The sequence below is a fragment of the Mustela nigripes genome, chromosome 1 (assembly GCF_022355385.1).
Source record: "Mustela nigripes isolate SB6536 chromosome 1, MUSNIG.SB6536, whole genome shotgun sequence".
In the NCBI taxonomy this organism is placed as follows: domain Eukaryota; kingdom Metazoa; phylum Chordata; class Mammalia; order Carnivora; family Mustelidae; genus Mustela; species Mustela nigripes.
The window spans coordinates 205,664,793-205,684,993 of record NC_081557.1 but is presented as its reverse complement, the minus strand read 5'-3'; the positions used below and the strand labels follow the sequence as shown (position 1 = coordinate 205,684,993).

At 53.9% G+C, this 20,201-nt stretch overlaps 1 protein-coding gene across 2 annotated transcripts in view; it reads left to right on the top strand.

Annotated features, from left to right (window-relative positions):
• SORCS2 (sortilin related VPS10 domain containing receptor 2) overlaps positions 1 to 20,201 on the top strand; it is a 420,811-nt gene that overhangs the window by 367,213 nt on the left and 33,397 nt on the right. For both annotated transcript variants that reach the window (XM_059380324.1, XM_059380313.1), the window contains exons 8-11: positions 1,640 to 1,729; positions 9,814 to 9,993; positions 12,804 to 12,950; positions 17,223 to 17,325. In XM_059380324.1, the coding sequence (XP_059236307.1) occupies positions 1,640 to 1,729; positions 9,814 to 9,993; positions 12,804 to 12,950; positions 17,223 to 17,325 (520 nt within the window). The remainder of the gene's footprint in view (positions 1 to 1,639; positions 1,730 to 9,813; positions 9,994 to 12,803; positions 12,951 to 17,222; positions 17,326 to 20,201) is intronic.

The window sequence follows — 20,201 nt, the reverse complement described above, 5'->3', positions numbered from 1 at the left end:
TTTGCTGGCCTCCTTATTCCTGTGCCACCGGCTGCCTGCACCCCCAGCTCCTGGCAGGAATGGGCCCGGCTGGCCCTGGCTGGCTGAGCATCCCCGCAGGACTCCCCAGAGAACGTGATCTTGTCGAGGCTGAGTCTGGGAGGGCTGCTGACCCTTCTGCACCATCCGAGGACCTCATCTGCTGGCAGACAGGGCTCTGAGAAGGGGCACTGACTTCCTCAGCCACCCTCTCCAGCATCCTCCCTAACCTGCTAAACAGGTCTTTCTCTGGGCTTCGTGACTCTTCCTTCTGAGGATGGAGCATGCCCCCTCCTCCAGGAAGTCTGCCTGGCCTCTCCCACCCCAGGGTACTCTCTCTGAGCTCCAGGACCCCTGTGCTTCCCCCATCCTGACACCGCCTGCTCGGGGGACCCGAAGGCCAGACCACCACAGACCTCACAGCCCCTGCCCTTGGGATGGAAATGCCTAGAGAAACCTGGTTAGCCCTGTAATCACGATACTTTGCACACCGTGGGCCTGTGGTAGTTCATTGATTTGTAGTAACAACAGTTCCTACCAGGGCCTCATGCCCCAGTGCTAATCTCCACAACTGCCCCACCGCTTTGCCTCTGTTCTTGTCCTCCCCGCTTACGGGGGGGATACTGAGTCTCTGAAAACTCTCCCAAGGCCACATGGCTCTGGTGGTGGCACTGGAACCTGAGCCCAGGCTGTGATGCGTGATGGCCCAAGCTCTTAAGCTTGGCACTGCGTTGCTGCGCACATATGTGTGTACACACACACACACACACACACGTATGCACACACACGTACATGTGTGTGCGCAGCATGACTCGGGCTCATACACTTGTGCATAGAGTTCACCTCCACGTGCCTGCACACAGCAGACACACATGTGCGAGGTTATGTGTTCACACTCACACTGTGTGGTCCCCACATCCACACACATGCACATACATGGGGAGATGCAGACGTCACCCATCATCTTCCTGCTGGGCAGCCGCCCTCTCCCAGCCCATTTGCTGCCCTCACCCCTCTCCTCCCACTCTCTTCTCCTCGCCCTGTTCAAGAGAGAGCCACCGTGATCACCGTCGGTGATCACGCACAGGAGACAAGCAACTCATCTCTGTGCTCGATATTCTCTTTACAACAGAAGCGATCACAGTTTGTGGGGCTGGTTGTTGGAGTCCAGAGGAATGGCACTCAGGACAGAGCTGCCACGTGGACCATCTCAGCACGGGTCACCCCTCATTTTGATTCTCATGCTTTGTGGCTTGATGGTTGTTTTTGGTGGCTTGAGCTTAACTTTGGCTCGTCTCTTTCTCCACCCCGTACTCTCCCCAGGATAATTCCTGGGTAGGAGAACTTCCCCACCTTATTCTATAACCTGGGTATAGGGAAATGGGTGCCAAGAGAGCATGGGGATGGAGGTTGGTTCTAACAGAGAAATGTAGCAGGGGAGGGGTGTTTGGTGTGGGGCTTTGAAGGGTGAGTAGGAGTTTGTCCATTTTGGGCAGAGCAGGTCTAAGCAAAGTAAAAGGACGTTCTCACCAGCTGAAATACAATTTCTAGTTTTTCATTCATGAAGACCTGGCTTGAATGGAACCTAGCTTCTTAAAAAGGTGTTTTTCTTTGCTGTTAGGCAACTTCAACCAATCGGACCAAATACTACATCTCTTATCGTCGCAGTGAATTTGTCCTGATGAAGCTGCCAAAGTACGCACTGCCAAAGGTACGAGTTGTTTCCCCGTACCACCTGACCCTGGGGCCAGGGCCTGAACCTGCACTGACTCATGCCTGGCTCCATCTGGTCATCAGGACTTTACCGCACTCTCCCCTCAGCCCAGTCAGCCTCTACTCCAGACCCCGGCACATGTGATGTTTCAATAGTCTCTTATGAGGGCCTCTTCAGGCTGGTCCAGCCCTTAGTTTCCATCTTGCACCCCGTTCCCCTCCTTTCTGATGCTCAGGGTGCTGGTGAGCCCCTGTATCCATCTCCTGCTTTCATCTGGAGTTTGCATGTGTGAGGCACTTCTTGTTTTGTTCACCTCTGCATTCCAGTTGCCCCAATCTGGCAACAGTGCCTAGTAGGTGCTCAGTTAATGTTATTTCTTTCCCCTTTGCTGGGCAGGCAGAGAAGGGGGTCGGGGGTTGCCCAGGCCATGCCCCAGGCCTACCTTGGGACCAAACTCTACAGTGCCCTCCCTGCTGATGATGTTCCCAGGTCCCAAAAGAGGTGATGGACATTCAGGGAGGCTGAGTAACCTGTCTGGGGTCACACAGCTAGTTAAGAACCAAAGTTGGTCTGAGACCAGCCTCATACCACATCTTCCACCAGAGGACCTTGGATGGCCCACTTTCCAGACCTCCATCCTATGTGCTTATGATTGAGAAGCACAGATGGGAGCAGCCCTTCCTCCTCCACATATTTATTGAGCATCAAATATAAGCTGGGAAGCATGCTAGGGTCTGAGGCTAATAGCTGTCAATCATATATCCCGGTTCCTGCCCTTGGGGGGTTTCTAGCAAGGAAGCAGGCAGAAAACCAAGTAGACAGAAAAACATATGACATGATCTCAGGTTGTACTTTGCCTGGTGAGGGATAGAGGGGCAGAGGCGAAGGCTAATGGGATGGGGGGACGTCCCCCAGGGGGCAATTCCTCTGAAGTCGGAAGGTTATAGGAAAGCTGTGCAGGTGGAGGTCTGGGCTTGTGCAAAGGGCCTGGGGCAGGAAGGAGCCTGGCTGCAAAGCAGTGGGTGGGGGTGGAGAGAAGAAATCTTTGCTCTGGGTCCTGCTGGGCCAGGGGCCATGTGCTATTATAAAAGCCCACCACACCCGCCTCTGTGCTGGGATGCACCAGGCATGGGCACACCTCTCCTGAGCCAGGAACAAGGAGAGTACTTGTGGGTTTTCTTTAAAATTTTAAGAAAACTTTGTAAAAATTCTTAAGAAAAGGAAAGGGATGGTTGCTGGGGGGAAGGGGGCTGGGAGGGGGGAGTGGAGTTATGGACATGAGGAAGGATATGTGCTATGGTGAGTGCTATGAAGTGTGTAAACCTGGTGATTCACAGACCTGTACCTCTGGGGATAAAAATACATTATATGTTTATAAAAAAAAGAAAATTTAATTTAAAAATAATAATAACTAAATAAATAAAAAGAAAAGGAAATGGGATAGAATGGGAAGGGAAGGAAAGAAAGAAAGGAAGGAAGGAAGGAAGAGGGAGGGAGAGAAAGAAAGGAAGGGAAGGAAAGATGGAAGGGAAGGAAGAAAAAAAAGAAGGAAAGGGAAAGAAAGAAGGAAAGAAAAAGGGAAAGAAAGGAAAGGAAGAAAAGGAAGGAAGGAAGGAAAGAAAGAGGAAAAGAAAGGGAAAAAAGGAAAGAAAGAAAGAAAGAAAGAAAGAAAAAAAGTTGCAGAGATTAACTCCAGGCTGTGCTGAGCCAGGAAATAGAAAGCTAATGGTTCCAAGGAGGGTAAATGCATGGGTGTTCCTGGGGTTGAAGGATCCTTTCAGCTTGTGGGGCTTTTCTCCCCTACCCTGCTACCATCCCGGGGTTGGGGTGCCACAGCATCAGAAGCACCTGTGTCCCGGGCCCTATGTCCTGGAGTTGGGGATGGGGTCCCTGGCACTGGGGCAGCTGGACCAGCAGCCAGGCCATTTCTGAAGGAATTCTGAGGAGCCGACGGCCACAAGTTGTAACCTCTGTGCCCTCGAGTGCTGGCCTCAGAGTCCTTGCCTGCAGAGGGGCTGAGGTGGGAGTGTGTGTTTCTCCCAAGTCACCCGTGGGGTTTGCAGAAAGCACCCTGTGTGTGTCCCACTGCAGCCCCTCAGTGGTCGTGCCACCTGCCAGCTTCCTTTGTCTCCAGGTCTGGGGACAACAGGGGTCATCAAAAGGAATCTTGAGGCTCTGATGGAAGACACAGGCTTTGCATCATCAGTGGGTGACAGGAGTGAGACTCCTACAAGTCCCCATGTCATCAGTTTTCAAGGGAAGACCAGGCACGCATTCGGATCATGGTGATCACATGGACCCTAAGTGCGCTCGCCTGGGGCCAAGCCCGGGATCCATGACAGGCAGCAGGGGATGATGGCTGAGCCGGGCTGCTCTTGGGAGCTCTCCCCACCCCTGGAGACCACGTTTCATCTTGCTGAGGACTTTGCCCAGCCACATAGCCCGTCTGCTTCCTCTCCCCCAAATTCAGGGGAGCAGTCAGACCATAGGGTTTCCCACCAACAACCTGTAGAATTGGATAGTTGAATTTCCTAATCAGATTTTGTTGTTCTTTGGTGAACTTAAATATTTGTGTAGCTTGGCACCTTCTAAAAGGGTCCCCACCTTCCTACTGGCCAAGTTAGAACAGACCAGTGTCAACAGACCTTTGCCAGATTCCATGTTGGGTCGGTTCTTCCAACATTCCTTCTACTTTAAAAGGCACATTTGGTACCATTCTACTGTTGTAACTTACCTGTCTGCAGAAACTGGAAAAGGTGGACAGGTTTTATTATATTTGCCAGCATCCTTTGCTTGAATTACATACCTGTAATGACTTTTTTTTTTTAATGTCACCTTCCTTAACAGAGAAAAAAAAAGTAGGCGAAGGCTATAATCAGACAAGGGGGAAAACTCCAGAGAATCCTTGATTATTTGAAACCATTCATAAGCATAGGTTACATGAAAGTTTACTTTAAAGTAAGATATTCCTTTATTTGTAATAAACTTTCTACAATAAAATGAAACCCATAAAACATAAGAAGGAAGGAGGAAGTGGCGCATGGGTGGCTCAGTTGGTTGAACATCTGACTCTTGGCATTGGCTTGGGTCAGGGTCTCACAGGTCATAGGATTGAGCCCTGTGTCGGGCTCCCCACTCAGCAGGGGGTATGCCTGGGAGACTCTTTTTCCCTCTGCTCCTCTCCATGTACATGCTCTCTCTCTCTCTTTCTCTCTCTCCCCCAAATAAATTAATCTTAATGAAAAAAAAAGTAACAAAGAAGGACAGGATGGCATGGATGGTGGTAGAATGCCAGCCTCTCAACTTCTCACTTAGGCAACAGTGGATGCTGCAGCATCTGTCCAAATCACCTGTTTTAGAACTCTGGAGTCTATTCAAGGGCTTGCAGTATCCAGGGGAATGTTTGGACAGTAAGTCAAAGTTAATTTCCACAATTTCAGCTCTTCCCATGATAGCAGGAGCCCATGCCCCAACCTCAGCCTTGTGGCAGGCAGCTGTGCTCATGGGCCCAGAGCAGCATGCACACCACTTACAGGAGCCAGGGTGGCTGTGGGGACCTTGTTCTCTGAATACCGGGGGTCTGCATTGGGGGTTGATGGCTTATTATGGTCATGGAAGTGCAGATATTGTGGTAAAAACAGCCATTGTTGCCACCTGCACCAGCCAAAGCAGCTTCCAAGGGATTTAAAGGACCAGACCCTGTTTCCACCCCCCACCCCCTTGGACATTTAGGGACCATGACATTCAAAAGCAACAAGTCGTATGTTGGAATTTAGCAAAGTCACCATGCATGCCCAGGGAAAAGCTCAGGCTCACGTAACTTTCTACCTCCACCTGATCCCTGATACAGAAACAAGAAGCCAACACACCCTGGGGAAGGGAGAGAACATGATTTCCAGAGTTACCATATTATCAGATTATAGTGTCCAGTTTTCAACAACAAATTATAAGGCATAAAAAGAAAATACAATCCAATAACAGGAGAAAAGGCAACAGAAACTGTCCCTGAGAAGACCAGATGGCGAGCCTACCAGACAAAGACTTTAATGGGACTGTCCTACAGATGCTCAGAAAGCTAAACAAAACCATGAGGCAAGTCAAGGTAACCAAGTACAAATGACCAAAATAGAAATAATGAAGAAATAGATTGGACACATAAAAAAAGAACCAAAAATAAATTCTGTAGCTTAAATGAACAATGATTGAAAGCAAAATTGACTAGATGGATTGAAAAGTAGGCTTGAGCAGAAGGAAGGACTCTGAGAACTTGAAGGTGGGACCATTGATATTAAGGAGTCTGAGTGACAGAAAGCGAAATGGATTGAGGAAAATGAGCACCCTCTGAGGGGCCAGTGGGACACCAGCAAGTAAACCAACACATACATTGTGGGCATCCCAGAAAGAGAGGAGACAGATGGTGGCGGGGGATTGTCTAAAGAAGCAATGGGGATTGGGGGGAGGGCAGTGCTCCTAGGTGGCTCAGTTGGTTAGGCATACGACTCTTGATTTTGGCTCTAGTCATGATCTCATAGGTCATAGGATCCAGCCCCGTGTTAGGCTCCACACCTAGCACAGAGTCTACTTGAGTTTACCTCTACCCTTCCTCTCATTTCCCTGCCCTCCTTGAAAGTAAATAAAATATTTTTTTAAAAGGAGCAATGGCCCAAGTTCCCCCAAATTAATGAAAGACATGAATATAAATATCTAAAAAAGCCTGATGAACTCCAAGGAGTGAAACACAATGCGTTCCACACCAAGATGCATTGTAATTAGACCACTGAAAGACGAGGAAAGAATCTTGAAAGCAGCAAGAGAAAAGCAGCTCATCACATATGAGGGTCCTCAATGAGGTAAGCAGCAGATTATTCATTGGAAACCTCAGAGGCAGAAGGTGGTGATTTGCTGTATGCATGGATAGAAGTGGTGGTCTCTTCCATGTGATGGGCATGGACAGAAGTGGAGGTCCCTGACATCTGGTGGGCACGGACGCAAGTGGAGGTCTCTGACGTCTGGTAGGCACAGACAGAAGTGGAGGTCTCTGACATCTGGTGGGCATGGATGGAAGTAGAGTTCTCTGACATCTGGTGTGCACGGACAGAAGTGGAAGTCTCTGACAACTGGCTGGCATGGATGGAAGTGGAGTCTCTAACATTTGGTGGGCATGGACAGAAGTGAAGTTCTCTCCCATCTGGTGCGCATGGCTGGAAATGGCGTTCTCTCCCATGTGCAGGCATGGATGGAAGTGGAGGTCTCTGACATCTGGTGGGCACAGACGGATGTGGAGTCTGTAACATTTGGTGGACACAGACAGAAATGAAGTTCTCTCCCATCTGGTGCACACAGATGGAAGTGGAGGTCTCTGATATCTGGCGGGCATGGACGGAAGTGGAGGTCCCTGACATCTGGCGGGCACGGACGTATGTGGAGTCACCATCAGAGACTTCCCAGAGCCCCTCCCCTCTTTAAGACAAGACTTTGTCTCCTCTTCCCTTTCGCTTACAAGTCCACATGGTGACTACAGGTCTAACTATCATCTTGGACAAGGGCCATGCCATGGGGTGGTGGAATGATGAGCCAGAAGAAGCCTCTGTTCCTGGTGACTTTGTAGTGGTTCCATACCAGACTGTCCACCTCTGGGCATCTCTTACATGTGGGGGAAGGCGCTGTTGTGTTTGAACCACTTTTCTTTTTTCTGGTTTCTGTTACTAACAACCAAACCTGATTCTACCTGATGACACGTATCAGCAACGTTGGTGTTTCCTTCCAGGCATCTCTCCAAGCCATCCAGACACATATGTATCTATTTATATATACAAATGCACATCACGAATCCACAAATACACATATGAACATCTGTTCTGTGTCCTTTGTTTAAAATCGGAGTCGACAAACGTCTTCCGGCTTCTGACTTTCCCTTTCAGAGATCGAATTCCATAAATTCAAATGTAAGCCACGACCGCATGTATATATGTCTTCTCTATTACCCATTATCGTTATTCTCTAATCAGCAAAGATTTTTTAAAAATCATTCTTGGGATTGGCAGGAAGTGCGGTGGGCCCCCTCCAGCCGTGTTGGCGAGGCAGGAATGAATAGAGACTCTCAGGACGGTCATTTAACAATGTAAGCAGAGCTTTAAATGTGCTCGTACTCTCCCACGCAGCAATTTCCCTTAAAATTTATGTCTGGGACATGATCAGAGAGGCCGAGACGTCTGTCTAGAAACGTTCGTAACTGGGTTTTATTTTTTTATTTATTTATTTTTTTTGCACGTCGTGTTGGAGACGCTAAAGGCTCAGCAGTGGGGAAATCGTTCAAAGACACGAGCACAACCGGGAGATGAAATAGCATACACTATTAAAAATGGTGTTTGTGCATAATTGTCATGAGAGAGGGACATGTTCCCTGTATCACGTGAGAGAACAGGTGGCACACTGTCCATGAACAGCACACGTGAGTCACACGTGGCAGAAAGCCCCAAGGTAGATGTTTGTTAAGTGTTGGAATTCATGCCGTGACGGTAAGTGCTGGTGGCGTGCTAGGTGTGGGCGCTGTCTGAGCTGGAAACCCAGCCTGTGCCCCTGGAGCACTGTCCCCTGCTGAGGCAGCAGGATGGCCAAAACCCCGGTGGGCATGGTGCAGCCTGCCCTGTGGCCAAGAGCGGAGAAACGGGAGGGGAGGGGGTTAGAGAAGGATAGCGATCAGCTTGCTTTTGTGCCAGGTGCCACGGGACCTGTCTGGGACTCCCCACCGCTCTCCTCTCTCCTGTCATGGGTGGGGATGGCCAAGCCTTGTGGCCCTGACCTCCACAGTGTTCCCCTGGTGACAGGCTTCTAGGTTGCAGTCACTTCTGTGTGTTGGATTTAAGTCTGTAGACAGAGGGCGCCCGCTCTTGCTGCCAGGGTTCCTCCCTCAGGGGGAAGGGCCTAGTTGGAGCTTCATACCACCAAGTCCTTCTGCAAAGCCCCTGCTTTTGGCGGCACAGCATGGTGGCTAGGCGGGGGGGGGGGGGGGGGGCAGGGCCATCAGCACAGGGTCCCACCCAGGCAGCCAGTCCTTCCCTCCACTGGAGGCCATGCCCCACTGGACAGAATAGAGACTTGGCGCCTTGTTAGAGAACCGAGCCTGCTTGCCCTACTACCAGATGGGAAGATGCAGACAGAGGATTCCCCACAAAGGGCCGCAGCCCTGCACTGGGCAGGGCTGGAGGGGAGCGCCTCTCCTCTGTAGGTGCTGGCTGGCGGGACCAGCCTCATCTCTGCTCTCAGTGCCTGTCTTGGCAGCTGCCTTGCCAGCCCAGCGATTGGAGTTTCAGGGTGATAGAAGGGGAGTCACAGACGCTGGAGGAAATGCTTGTTACGGCTTTAAAATTGGCCTGTTCCCGGGGCTCCCATGCAGCACCAGGCGCTGGCTGGGAGAGAGAAGGCAAACAGAGCAAGAGCAACCCTGGGTTCCTTTTTCTTCCTTTTTATGTCATTGGGTTTTGTTCTGTTTCTGACTGTAAATCTGGAACCGAGCCTTGAGCCTAGAGAGGACACGCGTGACTTAATCCAGTTCCCCACCACCTCCAGGGTATGTTCCCAAGAGCAGAGCCCACCTGTGGCTCCCCGCAGAGCCCTGGTGCCTGGTACAGTACCTGGCCTACCTACAGTAGGTGCCTAATGAATGCGTGCTGAGTGAATGTACCAGCAGAGGACTCGCCTGATCCCCAGGGCAGGACCAGCAGGGGTGACCGCTGAGGGTGCATGGAGGAAGAAGTCCTCTGCACAGGAAGAACAGACAGGCAGACAGCCTGACGTGGGGCTGGGAGGCTGAGCTCTCAGGGTGCCTGCTCTGTGCCCAGGTCCTCCCTCCCCCAGCCCAGTAGGGAGGGCTGGAACATCATCCCCATGCTGCAGGGGGCGGAAACAGGAGGTCAGGGGACCTGCCCTCGGTCACAAGGCTGAGGGAGAAGCAGGGTGAAAATCGAGGTCAACCTGATTCCCAGAAAACCAGGACCAACCCGCCAGGCCCGAGCCCTGTCCTGCCCCCTTGAGTTCAGCCTCCCGCCCCTGACGCTGCGCTCTCCCCGCCGTGTCCGCAGGACCTGCAGGTCATCAGCACGGACGAGAGCCAGGTGTTTGTGGCGGTGCAGGAGTGGTACCAGACGGACACCTACAACCTGTACCAGTCGGACCCACGTGGCGTGCACTATGCGCTGGTCCTGGAGGACGTGCGCAGCTCCCGGCAGGCGGAGGACAGCGTGGTCATCGACATCCTCGAGGTGGGGCCCAGGGACTGATGAGGGGGCCCCAGCAGGCGTTGGGTGTGGGGCTGGGCCTCACCCTGTCCTCACTCCCTCCTCTCACCTTCCCTCCTCCCCCGTCCAGCCCCATCCCTCATGTGCTGGCTCTGCAAACGTTTCCAGAGAGCTCACCTATCTGAGGCTTTGGCGGGCAAGAGAGACTTTGTCTCCCTGATGACTGTGCAATTCAGTCCTGGAGTGGGGTTTCTCCGTGATACAGATCTACCGTGGAGAAGAGTCTTTGGGGAGCGTCTATGGGGAGTACTGTTTTGGTGATCTGGGGATCACCGCGTTCGCGGTCCTCGTCCTGGACACGAGCACAAGCTCCGAGGCATGAAAGCGGGCATGGCGCAATTTGGCCTGAGGGACAGAGGCGACAACTCTGAGCATCCCTGACTCTCTCACCTCTCCCCCTGCACTCCTCCGTGCCTCGGTTGTCTCCCACGGGAGCTCGAGCTTGCTCATGGTGGACGCAGGTCTCCTGGTTCCCATGCCCCCCTGCACCATCTCTCTCTGTATTTGGATTCCACGGATATCCATGACCCTGGGCCCCACCTGCACTGGGCTCTCGTAGTCACCTCCTCTGTCCTGGTCCACACCAGGGCCAGGGAGGGGCTGCTCAGCCCATTTCAGGGTCAGGAGCCTGAAGCTCAGAAAAGGTAAGCGACCTGCCTGGATAGACCCAGGAAACCAAGCAAGGAAACCAGAACCAGCCCAGGCCTGTCCCTACGGAGCTTGGTTCCAGACTCAGCCAGCCCTCTTCAGCTCTGTCCTTCACCTTTATGCTCTGCCCTCAGGCCTTGCCTTCAGGGATCCCCCACCTGTGGGAACCTCAGCAAGTGCCCTGATCACAGTGGGTGCTGGGGTGTCTGCGGTGCATGGGTGAGAGTGGAGCCTGGGGCAGACAGTAGGGCTCATCAGCATAGGAGGCAGCCTCCCGGAGAGACCCAGGACTCTAGGCTTTGCCTCCAAGCTGTTCACGAGCAGCAGGCAACCATTTCCCCCCCCAAAAAGGTAATGAATGTCATCATTTGTTTACAACGAGAGCTAATGGTCAGGGTTCACTTCTCTGCTGGAGGACCCAGGGGACACAGTGAACGGTGATCATCCAGCCCAGGGTGGGAGGTAGGCAGTGCTTCCTGGAGGAGGGGGCGCAGACCAAATCGAGGCGGAGCAGGAATTTGCCAGCTGGGGAACCAGGGAACATCTGTGGACAAAGACCTCGAAGGAAGAGGACATGAGGAACTAGAAGCCACGTGCCAAGGGGACACCTGCTGCCCGTCCACTGGGTGTGCTCCCAGAAGACATCTCTTCTCTGAATTCCAGCTCACAGGGGTCATGGGTAGTGGTTACAAGCACAACTCTGGAGATACACTGCTTGTGTTCAAATCCCAGTTCTGGTATGTGTTTGCTGTGTGACCTTGGGCAGGTTACTTAACGTCTCTGTGCTCCAGTTTCCCCATTGAGAAGTGAGGATGGCAGTAGAGCTTTCCCCAGGACTTCCATGCAGTTTCAAGGACATAGTCCTCCTCAAACATGGAGACCAGCGTCTGGTGCGAGTCAGTGCTTGGTGAGCACTCCACGGCTTTCCCAGTCCCTGGGGATTTGAGCTACTGTACGGCAAGGACCTGGCCCAGAATCCGGCTTGTGAGGTCCTGCACATGAGCCAGTTATTGTCACGGTTATCGTTCTTCCTATGATGTGTCTGGAAAGAAACACTTTGTCCCAGCCGTCCCCAGCAGATACTGCCCAGGAGGCGTGGGCTGTCTGGGGCCCTAAGTTGACATCTCAGTGCGGTGCTCCCTGGGTTCACGGCAGGATGGCAGTCCTTTTTGGGGCACTCTGTGCTGGAACTCAGGTTAGGAAGGGGGTTCAGGAGACCCCACTCTGGCACCTGCCTCTGAAGAGCCCCGGCCATAGTTGTGGAGGCAGCCATTGTCCGGGGCTGAATGGGGCCCTACCGATACATGGCTGTGCCCTGGAACCAGTGACTGTGACCATATCTGGAATAAGGGTGAAAAGCAGTGATGTGATGCCCACGCAGAGGACCCAGCCTCAGGGACACGGGATGCCACACGGACAGGTCTCGGTGGCTGTGGGCCTGAGGTCCCTGTGCGTGAGCAAGGAACTTGCAAGCAGAGGAAGCCTCTGTGGGATCAGGAGGCTGACCGACAGGCATTTGCTGACCTATGACCTTTCTTACCGGCCGTTCCGTAGCTGACTGTTGGCTGTCTTTGGGTCACTGCACAGGTGCTCAGGAAACCCTGACAAGGTGAACCCGAGCCCCTGGCCAGGATGGGGAGTGACGGGGGGGTAAGCACCCACCTCGTGTCCTCACTACTTGGCATTTCTCTGCAGGGGGCTGAGCTGAGCGAGTCTGGAGGGGAGCCCACAGCAATGGGCCAGGCCCTGTGGGTCCCGTGGAGGGAGGCAGGGGTTGGGGACTGTGGAGCCAGAGCTCTGGCTCTAGACAGGGTGACTGGGACACACAGGCGTGGCAGGACCAGGGCTGTGCTCCTTGTCTGACGGCCAGCGTCTGGGTCTGGGAGGACAGCACTGCATCATGAGAGCACCCAGGCTTCGGGGGTCACAGTGTGGACTTCCCTGAGCCCCACCCACCTCCCGTGTGTACAGTGGACACAGACAGCCTCAGCTCTGGGACTCTTGCCAGTGTGACACATGGCCGCATAGGCAGGGCCCGGAGCAGGCGGCTGGCCCATGGTGGGAGCTCCGTGGTCAGAGGGCTCCGGACCCGTGTGTGTGTGACTCTTCTTATCCTGCTGTCCCAGGTCCGAGGGGTGAAAGGGGTCTTCCTGGCCAACCAAAAGACCAATGGGAAGGTGGTGACACTTATAACCTACAACAAGGGCCGCGACTGGGATCGCCTGAGGCCCCCGAGCACGGACATGAACGGGAAACCCACCAACTGCGAGCCCGTAAGTGCCTCTCCCATCCCATGCCTTCCCTGGGGCAGCTCGGGTAGGGCCATCTGGAAGGGCTGTGTGAGAGCCAGGGGCTGCAGACATCTCCTGGCACGGCAGAGGCTCCTGTGAAACCCCCTGCTTTGCAGAAGGGTCCCCTGGGGCTCAGAGAGGAAAAGCGTGTCAGTCAGCACAGGCACAATGTTGCTGTGTAACAAACTGACAATCCCAGGTCTGGGCTGGGTTCCTCACCAATGTGGGGGTTGGCCAGTATCGGAGGGGGTCTGCTCCCTATATCTGGCCTCCTCTTCATCCTTCTGGGGCCAGCCCTGGCTCCCTCTTGTGGTGATGGCAGAGGGCCAAGAGGGCGAGCACAAGCGGACAAGCAAGCGGCGAGCCTCTGTTACACCTGCTGAATCCACGGGCCTGCACGGAGGGCCAGGAAGTGCACTCTGCCTGTGTGTGTGTGCACATGTGTGCCTGTGGCGGGGGTGGGGAGGCGGGGGAAGGGACTGAGATAAGCCACCAGCCCCGGCCACAGCCCAAATGCTCTGAGCTCCAGGCAGGTCCTGCTATCCCCGTGGAGCCTCTCATGGGAACACAAGTGGAGGCAGCCCCAGTACATTTACTGCCCTGGGGAGCTTGGCCCCTGGGAGGTGTGGATGGCAGGCAGGCCCGTGTCTGTGAGGATGGCAAGAGGGAGCACCAAGAACCCTGGCTTGAGGCAGGCTGCTCAGCTCCCCACGGACCCGCCTCTCCTTGCTCCACTGGGAGCTCACCACCAGGACCAGCACCTGGCCTTCCCCCACAGGGGACCACTCTGAGTGGGGTCCAGTGTTAGAGCTGCATAGAGCAATCAGGCAGGGGAGCACTCATCCCTTCCCATTTGGACTGCCCTCCTTCCCATGCTGTCTTGTAGCCTGGAATGCCTTTTCCCTTTTCCTTCATCCAGTAAACTCCTATTGAAGCCTGAAAACCTTGGCCAGATAACCCCTCCCCTGGGCATACTTGCTTCTCTGTTTTCCACTGACCTTGACTTTAAGTTCCTTTGCAAGTAGGTCCCATGCTCTGGGGATGCCTGAGCCCAACCATGTCTCTGTCTCCACAGAAAGGACAGTGTCTGTTTTACAGGGATATTCATTCAACAAAGCTATATGGTTAGCTACTGTGTGTGAGGCTCTGCTCTGGGTGTCGGGAATGCATTAGTACGCCCAACTCTGCCCTCCCGGGATCCTGCCTGGATCTCTCTGCAGGGCTTCTGGATATGGTAGGCCCCCAGCCCACCGGCCGTGGTGTGGACACAATCCACACAAAATCCGTGCCTTCCTCCTACTCAGGGACGCTGACACCCAGGAGTCCCAGGGCACCCCTGCCCCAGCCTGGCAGGGACGGCCCTTGCTCCGTGAGCCCAGGCCTGGGATACCCCTTACTCCCCACCCTGGGACCTGCGCCCAGCCTTGGCATGAGCCTCCTGCTGAGACCCATGGGGGTGGCGGCAGGGATAGGGGGAGGTGGGGAGTCGCACCTGTCAGCCTGTGGGAAGAAGTACTTAACCTCCCGCTTGTATAAAGTCTGCGGAGAACAGGAGTGCTATGAACGGCTCAATTCCGTATCGTCCTCAGCTAAGTTAAGCCATATTAATGTGTCAAAGAATAGATTCTTGGCTCTAAGAATAGATTCTTGTCTGCAATTACGCAGCTCAGCGAGGAGATAACGTTCCTGAGATCCATGTCCTCGCTTTAAAATAACACAAGTGGGAGCCGGCTGGTGGGGCATGCGGTGCCATCAGCTTGTGGAGAGCCGGGGGACCTCCAGGCAAGAGAGGATGGGGTCTAGGCCCGGCCACTTGCCTGGGTTTCTTGTCTGTGTCCTCCTCACATCCTCTGCAGGAACAGAGGGTTTGCTTCTCCGATAAGAGGTTCCCGCTTACTACAGAACATGGAAATGTATAAACAGGGAGAGAAGGTGCGGGTGTCCCTGAGTCACCCAGAAATAACTGTAATCGGGTATATTCCTGACCACCCTTTAGCTTCTGTGTGCTGGAAGGGTCATCACAGGGACCCTGACACACGTGTGATGTGTCTTCCATCTTCCTCTGCACTCTGGGCCAGCGGCACCTTCCCGGGCCACAGCCTGGCTCTCCATGGGGGCAGATGTCCTCCTGGGCATGGGGCCTCGTGACGTGGTTGAGTGTTGGGACCGGATCTGTTTCGGGGGCATGAATCCTCTTTGGAAGTGGTTTGAGTGTTGGGACCAGATCTGTTTCGGGGGCATGAATCCTCTTTGGAAGTGGTTTGAGTCTGTTGACATCTTAATTCAGAATGGTTTTCACCCATTCGTTCTGCTGCTGTTCTCAGACGCAGGCTATCAGGAAGGGACCAAGAAGGGGGTGCTGGGGGCATCGTGGGCCTCTCTTGTGTGCCCTGCCTCATACCCACTCCCCCAACAAGCCCAGCAGGGACCCGGGCCCGCCCCTCTCAGGACAGAACTTTCAGCTGTGACACCAGACTCCCCTGGGGACTCCTGCTGTGGCCCCTCTCTGACAGCCCTCACCTGACTGCAGGGGGCCTCAGTGCCCTGGGCTCGGCCCCCCCAGTTCTGCCTCACCCTGCCCCTGCCCCGGTCCTCCAGTGGCTCAGATCCTAAGGCCTGTGTCGAGCTGTCAGATGCCAGCAGGCCACCCCAGCAGCCCCAGGACAGGCTGGAAGACACTTGCCAGCAGGCCCTCTGTAGCTCTAAAGGAGATCCCAGCTCAGCCCGCATCTGCCAATTGACCATACGGGATCCTGAGGAGGTTCTACCTCTGGCCCAAACAAGTGCCTGGGTCTAGACAGCCCTCCATCAGGCGGGAAGGGGGAGGGGTCCAGGATCTACAAGACAAGCCATTCTGCTGCGCTCTGCTCTCTGTGCACAAAGGGATACCAAGCACATAGCCTCTCAGGGTTCATGGAAGCCTGGTGGGAGTCCCGAGAAGACAGCTCAGGAGCTCAGCTGCTCCAGGCCCCACCTGGCCCACCAGGAAGCCAGGGCAGCAAGACAGGGCTGGGCCACCTCCCTTTTCTGCCTCGTTCCTGGTGAGGCTCCTTTATCTTTAGCCAGGTGTGCCCACAGAGATCACAGGTATCGGGGTACCCGTGCACAAGAGCCGGCCGTGCCCACAGGTCACGGGTGCACCATCCCCCAGGAGCTGGCCCTGCCCACAGAGGTCATAGAAATCTCCCTGCCCGTTCGTATTTGGTCACTGGGTGGGGAGGGGAAGAGAACTGAGTCGTCTCGCCACAGATACTCACTCACCAATCTGTTCTTCGGTCATAAGAAGTCAGGAGAAAACCCAAACAGACAAAGTCGTACCCCACAGGTTTGTGGAGAGAGTTTGTCCTGGTGGATCCAAGTGCTCCTGGACTGAGCACGGGGCTCCCCTCTGCGGACTCAGTGACTCTGAACTTCCCTGCAGCAGGGGCTCCCCACACCCCACCCACCCCACAATCCCCACCCATGTCCCCCACCTACACCCTCCCACCCATCCACCCCACCCCCCAACCCTATGATCCCTACCCATGTCCCCCACTCTACATCTCTGAACTCCATGCCCAGCCACTTCCTGACCCCCCACGCCCCACCCCTAGCCAGCACTAGTCTGCTTCTTGTCTTCATAGAGACTGGACTGGGCCCTGGCGCTGCTACGTGATGCCATCAGTTCTGGGTCTGTGTCCAGTTTATTAAATAGTTTTGCTTTTCCCTTGGCACCATCTAAAATGTGCTCTGTCCATGGGCCAGGAGACCATGTCATGAAACACAGAAGGAAGGCCAGAGGCATCTGTCAGATAGACATCAGCAGATGGCAGAACGTGGTCCTGACCGCGGGGTGTGCAGGGTTGCCTCCGAGCCCTCGGCTGTGTGTGTGCAGCGGGCGCCTCTGCCTTCCAGTTGCCACGAGGAGACCAAGGCCCAGAGGTGCCCCTAGAATCAGCAGCATCTACGAGTTAAAAGCTGGTTCTCTGGGTGCTCGGTGCCATGGTGTTTCTCAACTGGAGAATGTCCATACATGTTGGGCATGCTCTCCCGTACTGGGGAAACCCTCCCTTAGAGAAGACCGGCTGGCTTCATCCACAACTGGTCCCCCTGGGCCCAATGGTCTCCACCCTGCGGTCAACCCCAGAGCCTTCATCACCTCCTCCGATGGGCTCCTGGCCCTGCCTTCCCACCCAGAATGCCTCAGTCCTACCTTTTCTACCACATCTCCCACCCGAGTGCTGACCTTGGCCCCCTTCCTCCCTACCCCTGCAGCCGGACTGCCACCTCCACCTGCACCTGCGATGGGCAGACAATCCCTACGTGTCAGGCACCGTGCACACCAAAGACACTGCTCCGGGCCTCATCATGGGTGCAGGTAGGAGCTACCATCAGTGCCTTCAGGAAGCTCTGTCCTCAAGGGGAAAACTGGATGGTCATGGGCCTGGGACCTTGCTGTGTCAACTGGGGGGGGGGGGGCAGGGGTGCAACATCTCCAGGGAGCTCAGTAATCATGGTACACTCTGAGGGATGAATATGTGGCCCACAGTGGGCATGTGATACATGTTGCTGTGTGGGAAGTTGGATGGAAGTTGGAGGGATGGATGGATGGTTGGACATATGGATGGATGGATGGATGGATGGATAGATGGTTGGATGGATGGATGGTGGGATGGATGGATGGGTAGGTGGGATGGATGGGTGGATGGATGGGTGGATGGATGGGTGGATGGATAGTTATTTTGACAAAGAATGGTGGGCAGGGATGAATGGTGGAGGACAGGTGAAGGGATAGGCAGGCCACTGAAAGAGTGGACAGTTGGATGACCAGGTGGAGGGATGGATCACACAATGGTGAATGGGTCAAGTGAGGGATGGATGATTGGGAGAATGATTTGAGTCATGGCTGACATGTATTGATTACCGAAGAAGGTTCTAGTTTAGTCAAGGAGAGAGTCACAACCAACTAGCATGAGGAAAAAAAAAAAAAAATCAAAGCGAAGTCGTGCCTGTGGCTGTCAACGTGGGTAAACTAGAGCCTCTGTACATGTGCACAGAAAGGACATTGAGCTAAAATTATGTTTGACTTCAGAGAATCTTTCAAAATTAAAAGCATGTGTTTTCAAAACAAATTGCTAGTCAGTGGCTGTTATCTTTCTTTCCCTGTTGTGTTCAAGGTTAAAGGCTGTCTTGCACCCAGCCCTAAGACAGTCCCCACCTGCTCCCTCTGCTTAGATGTGGGTAGGAGCACTTGGGCCACTGATGGGATGGAAGGGAGGACAAGATGTTGTTGTGACTGGGCCTTTCCTCTATCCAGGCACTGAGCTCCTAATCACTGCACCAACCCTGAGAGCTTTGCCCCTCTCTTTACAGGTGAGCAGGTGGGAGCTGGGGGAGAGGGATTCCCTGCCCCACCTGCAAGGTGTCACTCAGGAAGCCCGAAATCCAACCCAGGCTCCCAGGGGAGAGGACACCCATAGGGTGCTCCTGCCTCTCAGCCCCTCAAAGTCACTATCCCGATGGTCTGAATCCCCAGATTCTTGACTAAAATGACAAATGCACAATTTTAAATGTTTCTGTCACCCAAAGTCCTTACAAACCCAGAATGAGCTTTCTGGCTGTCCAAGCAAGCCTCACGGATCTGGAGGGGGTCACTCACCATGCTCAGTCTCATGGAGACTGTGGAGCCCAGCTGACCTGCCAGGCCCTATGGTGAGGAGGCAAGCCCATGGCAGCCTCCCTGCTACTCCTTTAGTCACATCCTTGCCCCACACCTGGGACTCAGTTTCCCCATCTGTAAAATGAGGGCACCGCCTCCGTGTTGCTCACGCCCTTCTGCTCTGACAGCTTGGGGACACATTCTGTGGATTTCCCTTTATTTTCCCCCAGTGCCTGTTGGGTGACTGGCAGCCTGACAGCTCTGGTAGACGGAGCAAGGAAAACAGATAGCGTCCCTTAGAAGACAGACATCTGCACCACAAAATCACAGGAGCTCGCCTGCTGAGTCTTGTTGACACCGCGACATTCGCCGTGCAGCTCCCTGTGCCATGTGTGCATCCTGGCGTGTCTGCTGGCATCTGCCGTGCTGCGGAGAAAAAGGGCAGCCCTCCTTCCTTCCCACCCCCGTCATTTCATTCATTCATTCATTCATTCATTCATTCATTCATTCAACTTGCTCCTTTCATGCATTCACGGCCATCTCTCAGCACCGTAGGTTTGCCAGGCAGGGAAAGGGGACCTGGTTCAGCACCTGCCCCTCCACCCCCACCTCTGCTGTGAGCCTTCCCACCTCCATGCCGTTAACCCAGCCGTTCCCTCCATCTGGCACACCCTTTCCTTCTCTCTTGGCCAGCACGTATTTGTCTCTCCAGGCACAACTTGGAGTTCACTCCCTGTGGGAGTCTCCTCTTGATGTCCTCTCTTCCTGGGCCCATTAGCTGTCCCCTGTCTGCTGTCACAAGTCCATGGGCTTCCAGATATCCTGGCTCTGTGTGCAATTGCATGGCATACTTCTTTCCCAGCTGGATTGAGAGCTCTCTAGGAGCTGGGGCTATGGTTTATTCAGTTCAGACCCCCTGTGGCTCAGCACAGGGGCTGGGCAGAGAGCAGGTGCTCAGCAAATGGTGTTGAACAAATGCAGGCATGGGTGAGTAGGTGAGATTGATGAAGAAGAGAAATGTGGGGATGGAGGGATGACAGGTGGGTGGATGGATGGATAAACTAATGAAGGTGGATGATGGATGAAGAATGTATTGATGGATGATCGATGGATGGATAATGGATGGATGGGTAGATGGATGGATAGATGATGGATGGATGGATGGATGATGGATGGATAAATGATGGATGGATGAACGGATAGATGATGGATGGATGGATGGATGGATGTATAAATGATGGATAGATGAATGGGTAGATGATGGATGGATGGATGGATGCTGACTAGATGGTTGGATGGTTGGATGGGTGGATGGATAATGGATGGATGGGTGGATGGATGGATAGATGATGAATGGATGGATGGGTGGATGGGCAGATGATGGGTAGATAGATGGGTGGGTGTATAATGGATGGATAATGGATAGATGGATGGTTAGATGATGGATGAATGGATGGATGAATGATTGGATGGATGGACACGTTGGTGGTTGGTTGGACTTCAGCTAATATGACAGGCACAGAAACTGTCACTCTGCTTAGAACTCATATTCACTCATCTCTTTGAAGACAATCCATCTCCTTTGGAATCTTCCA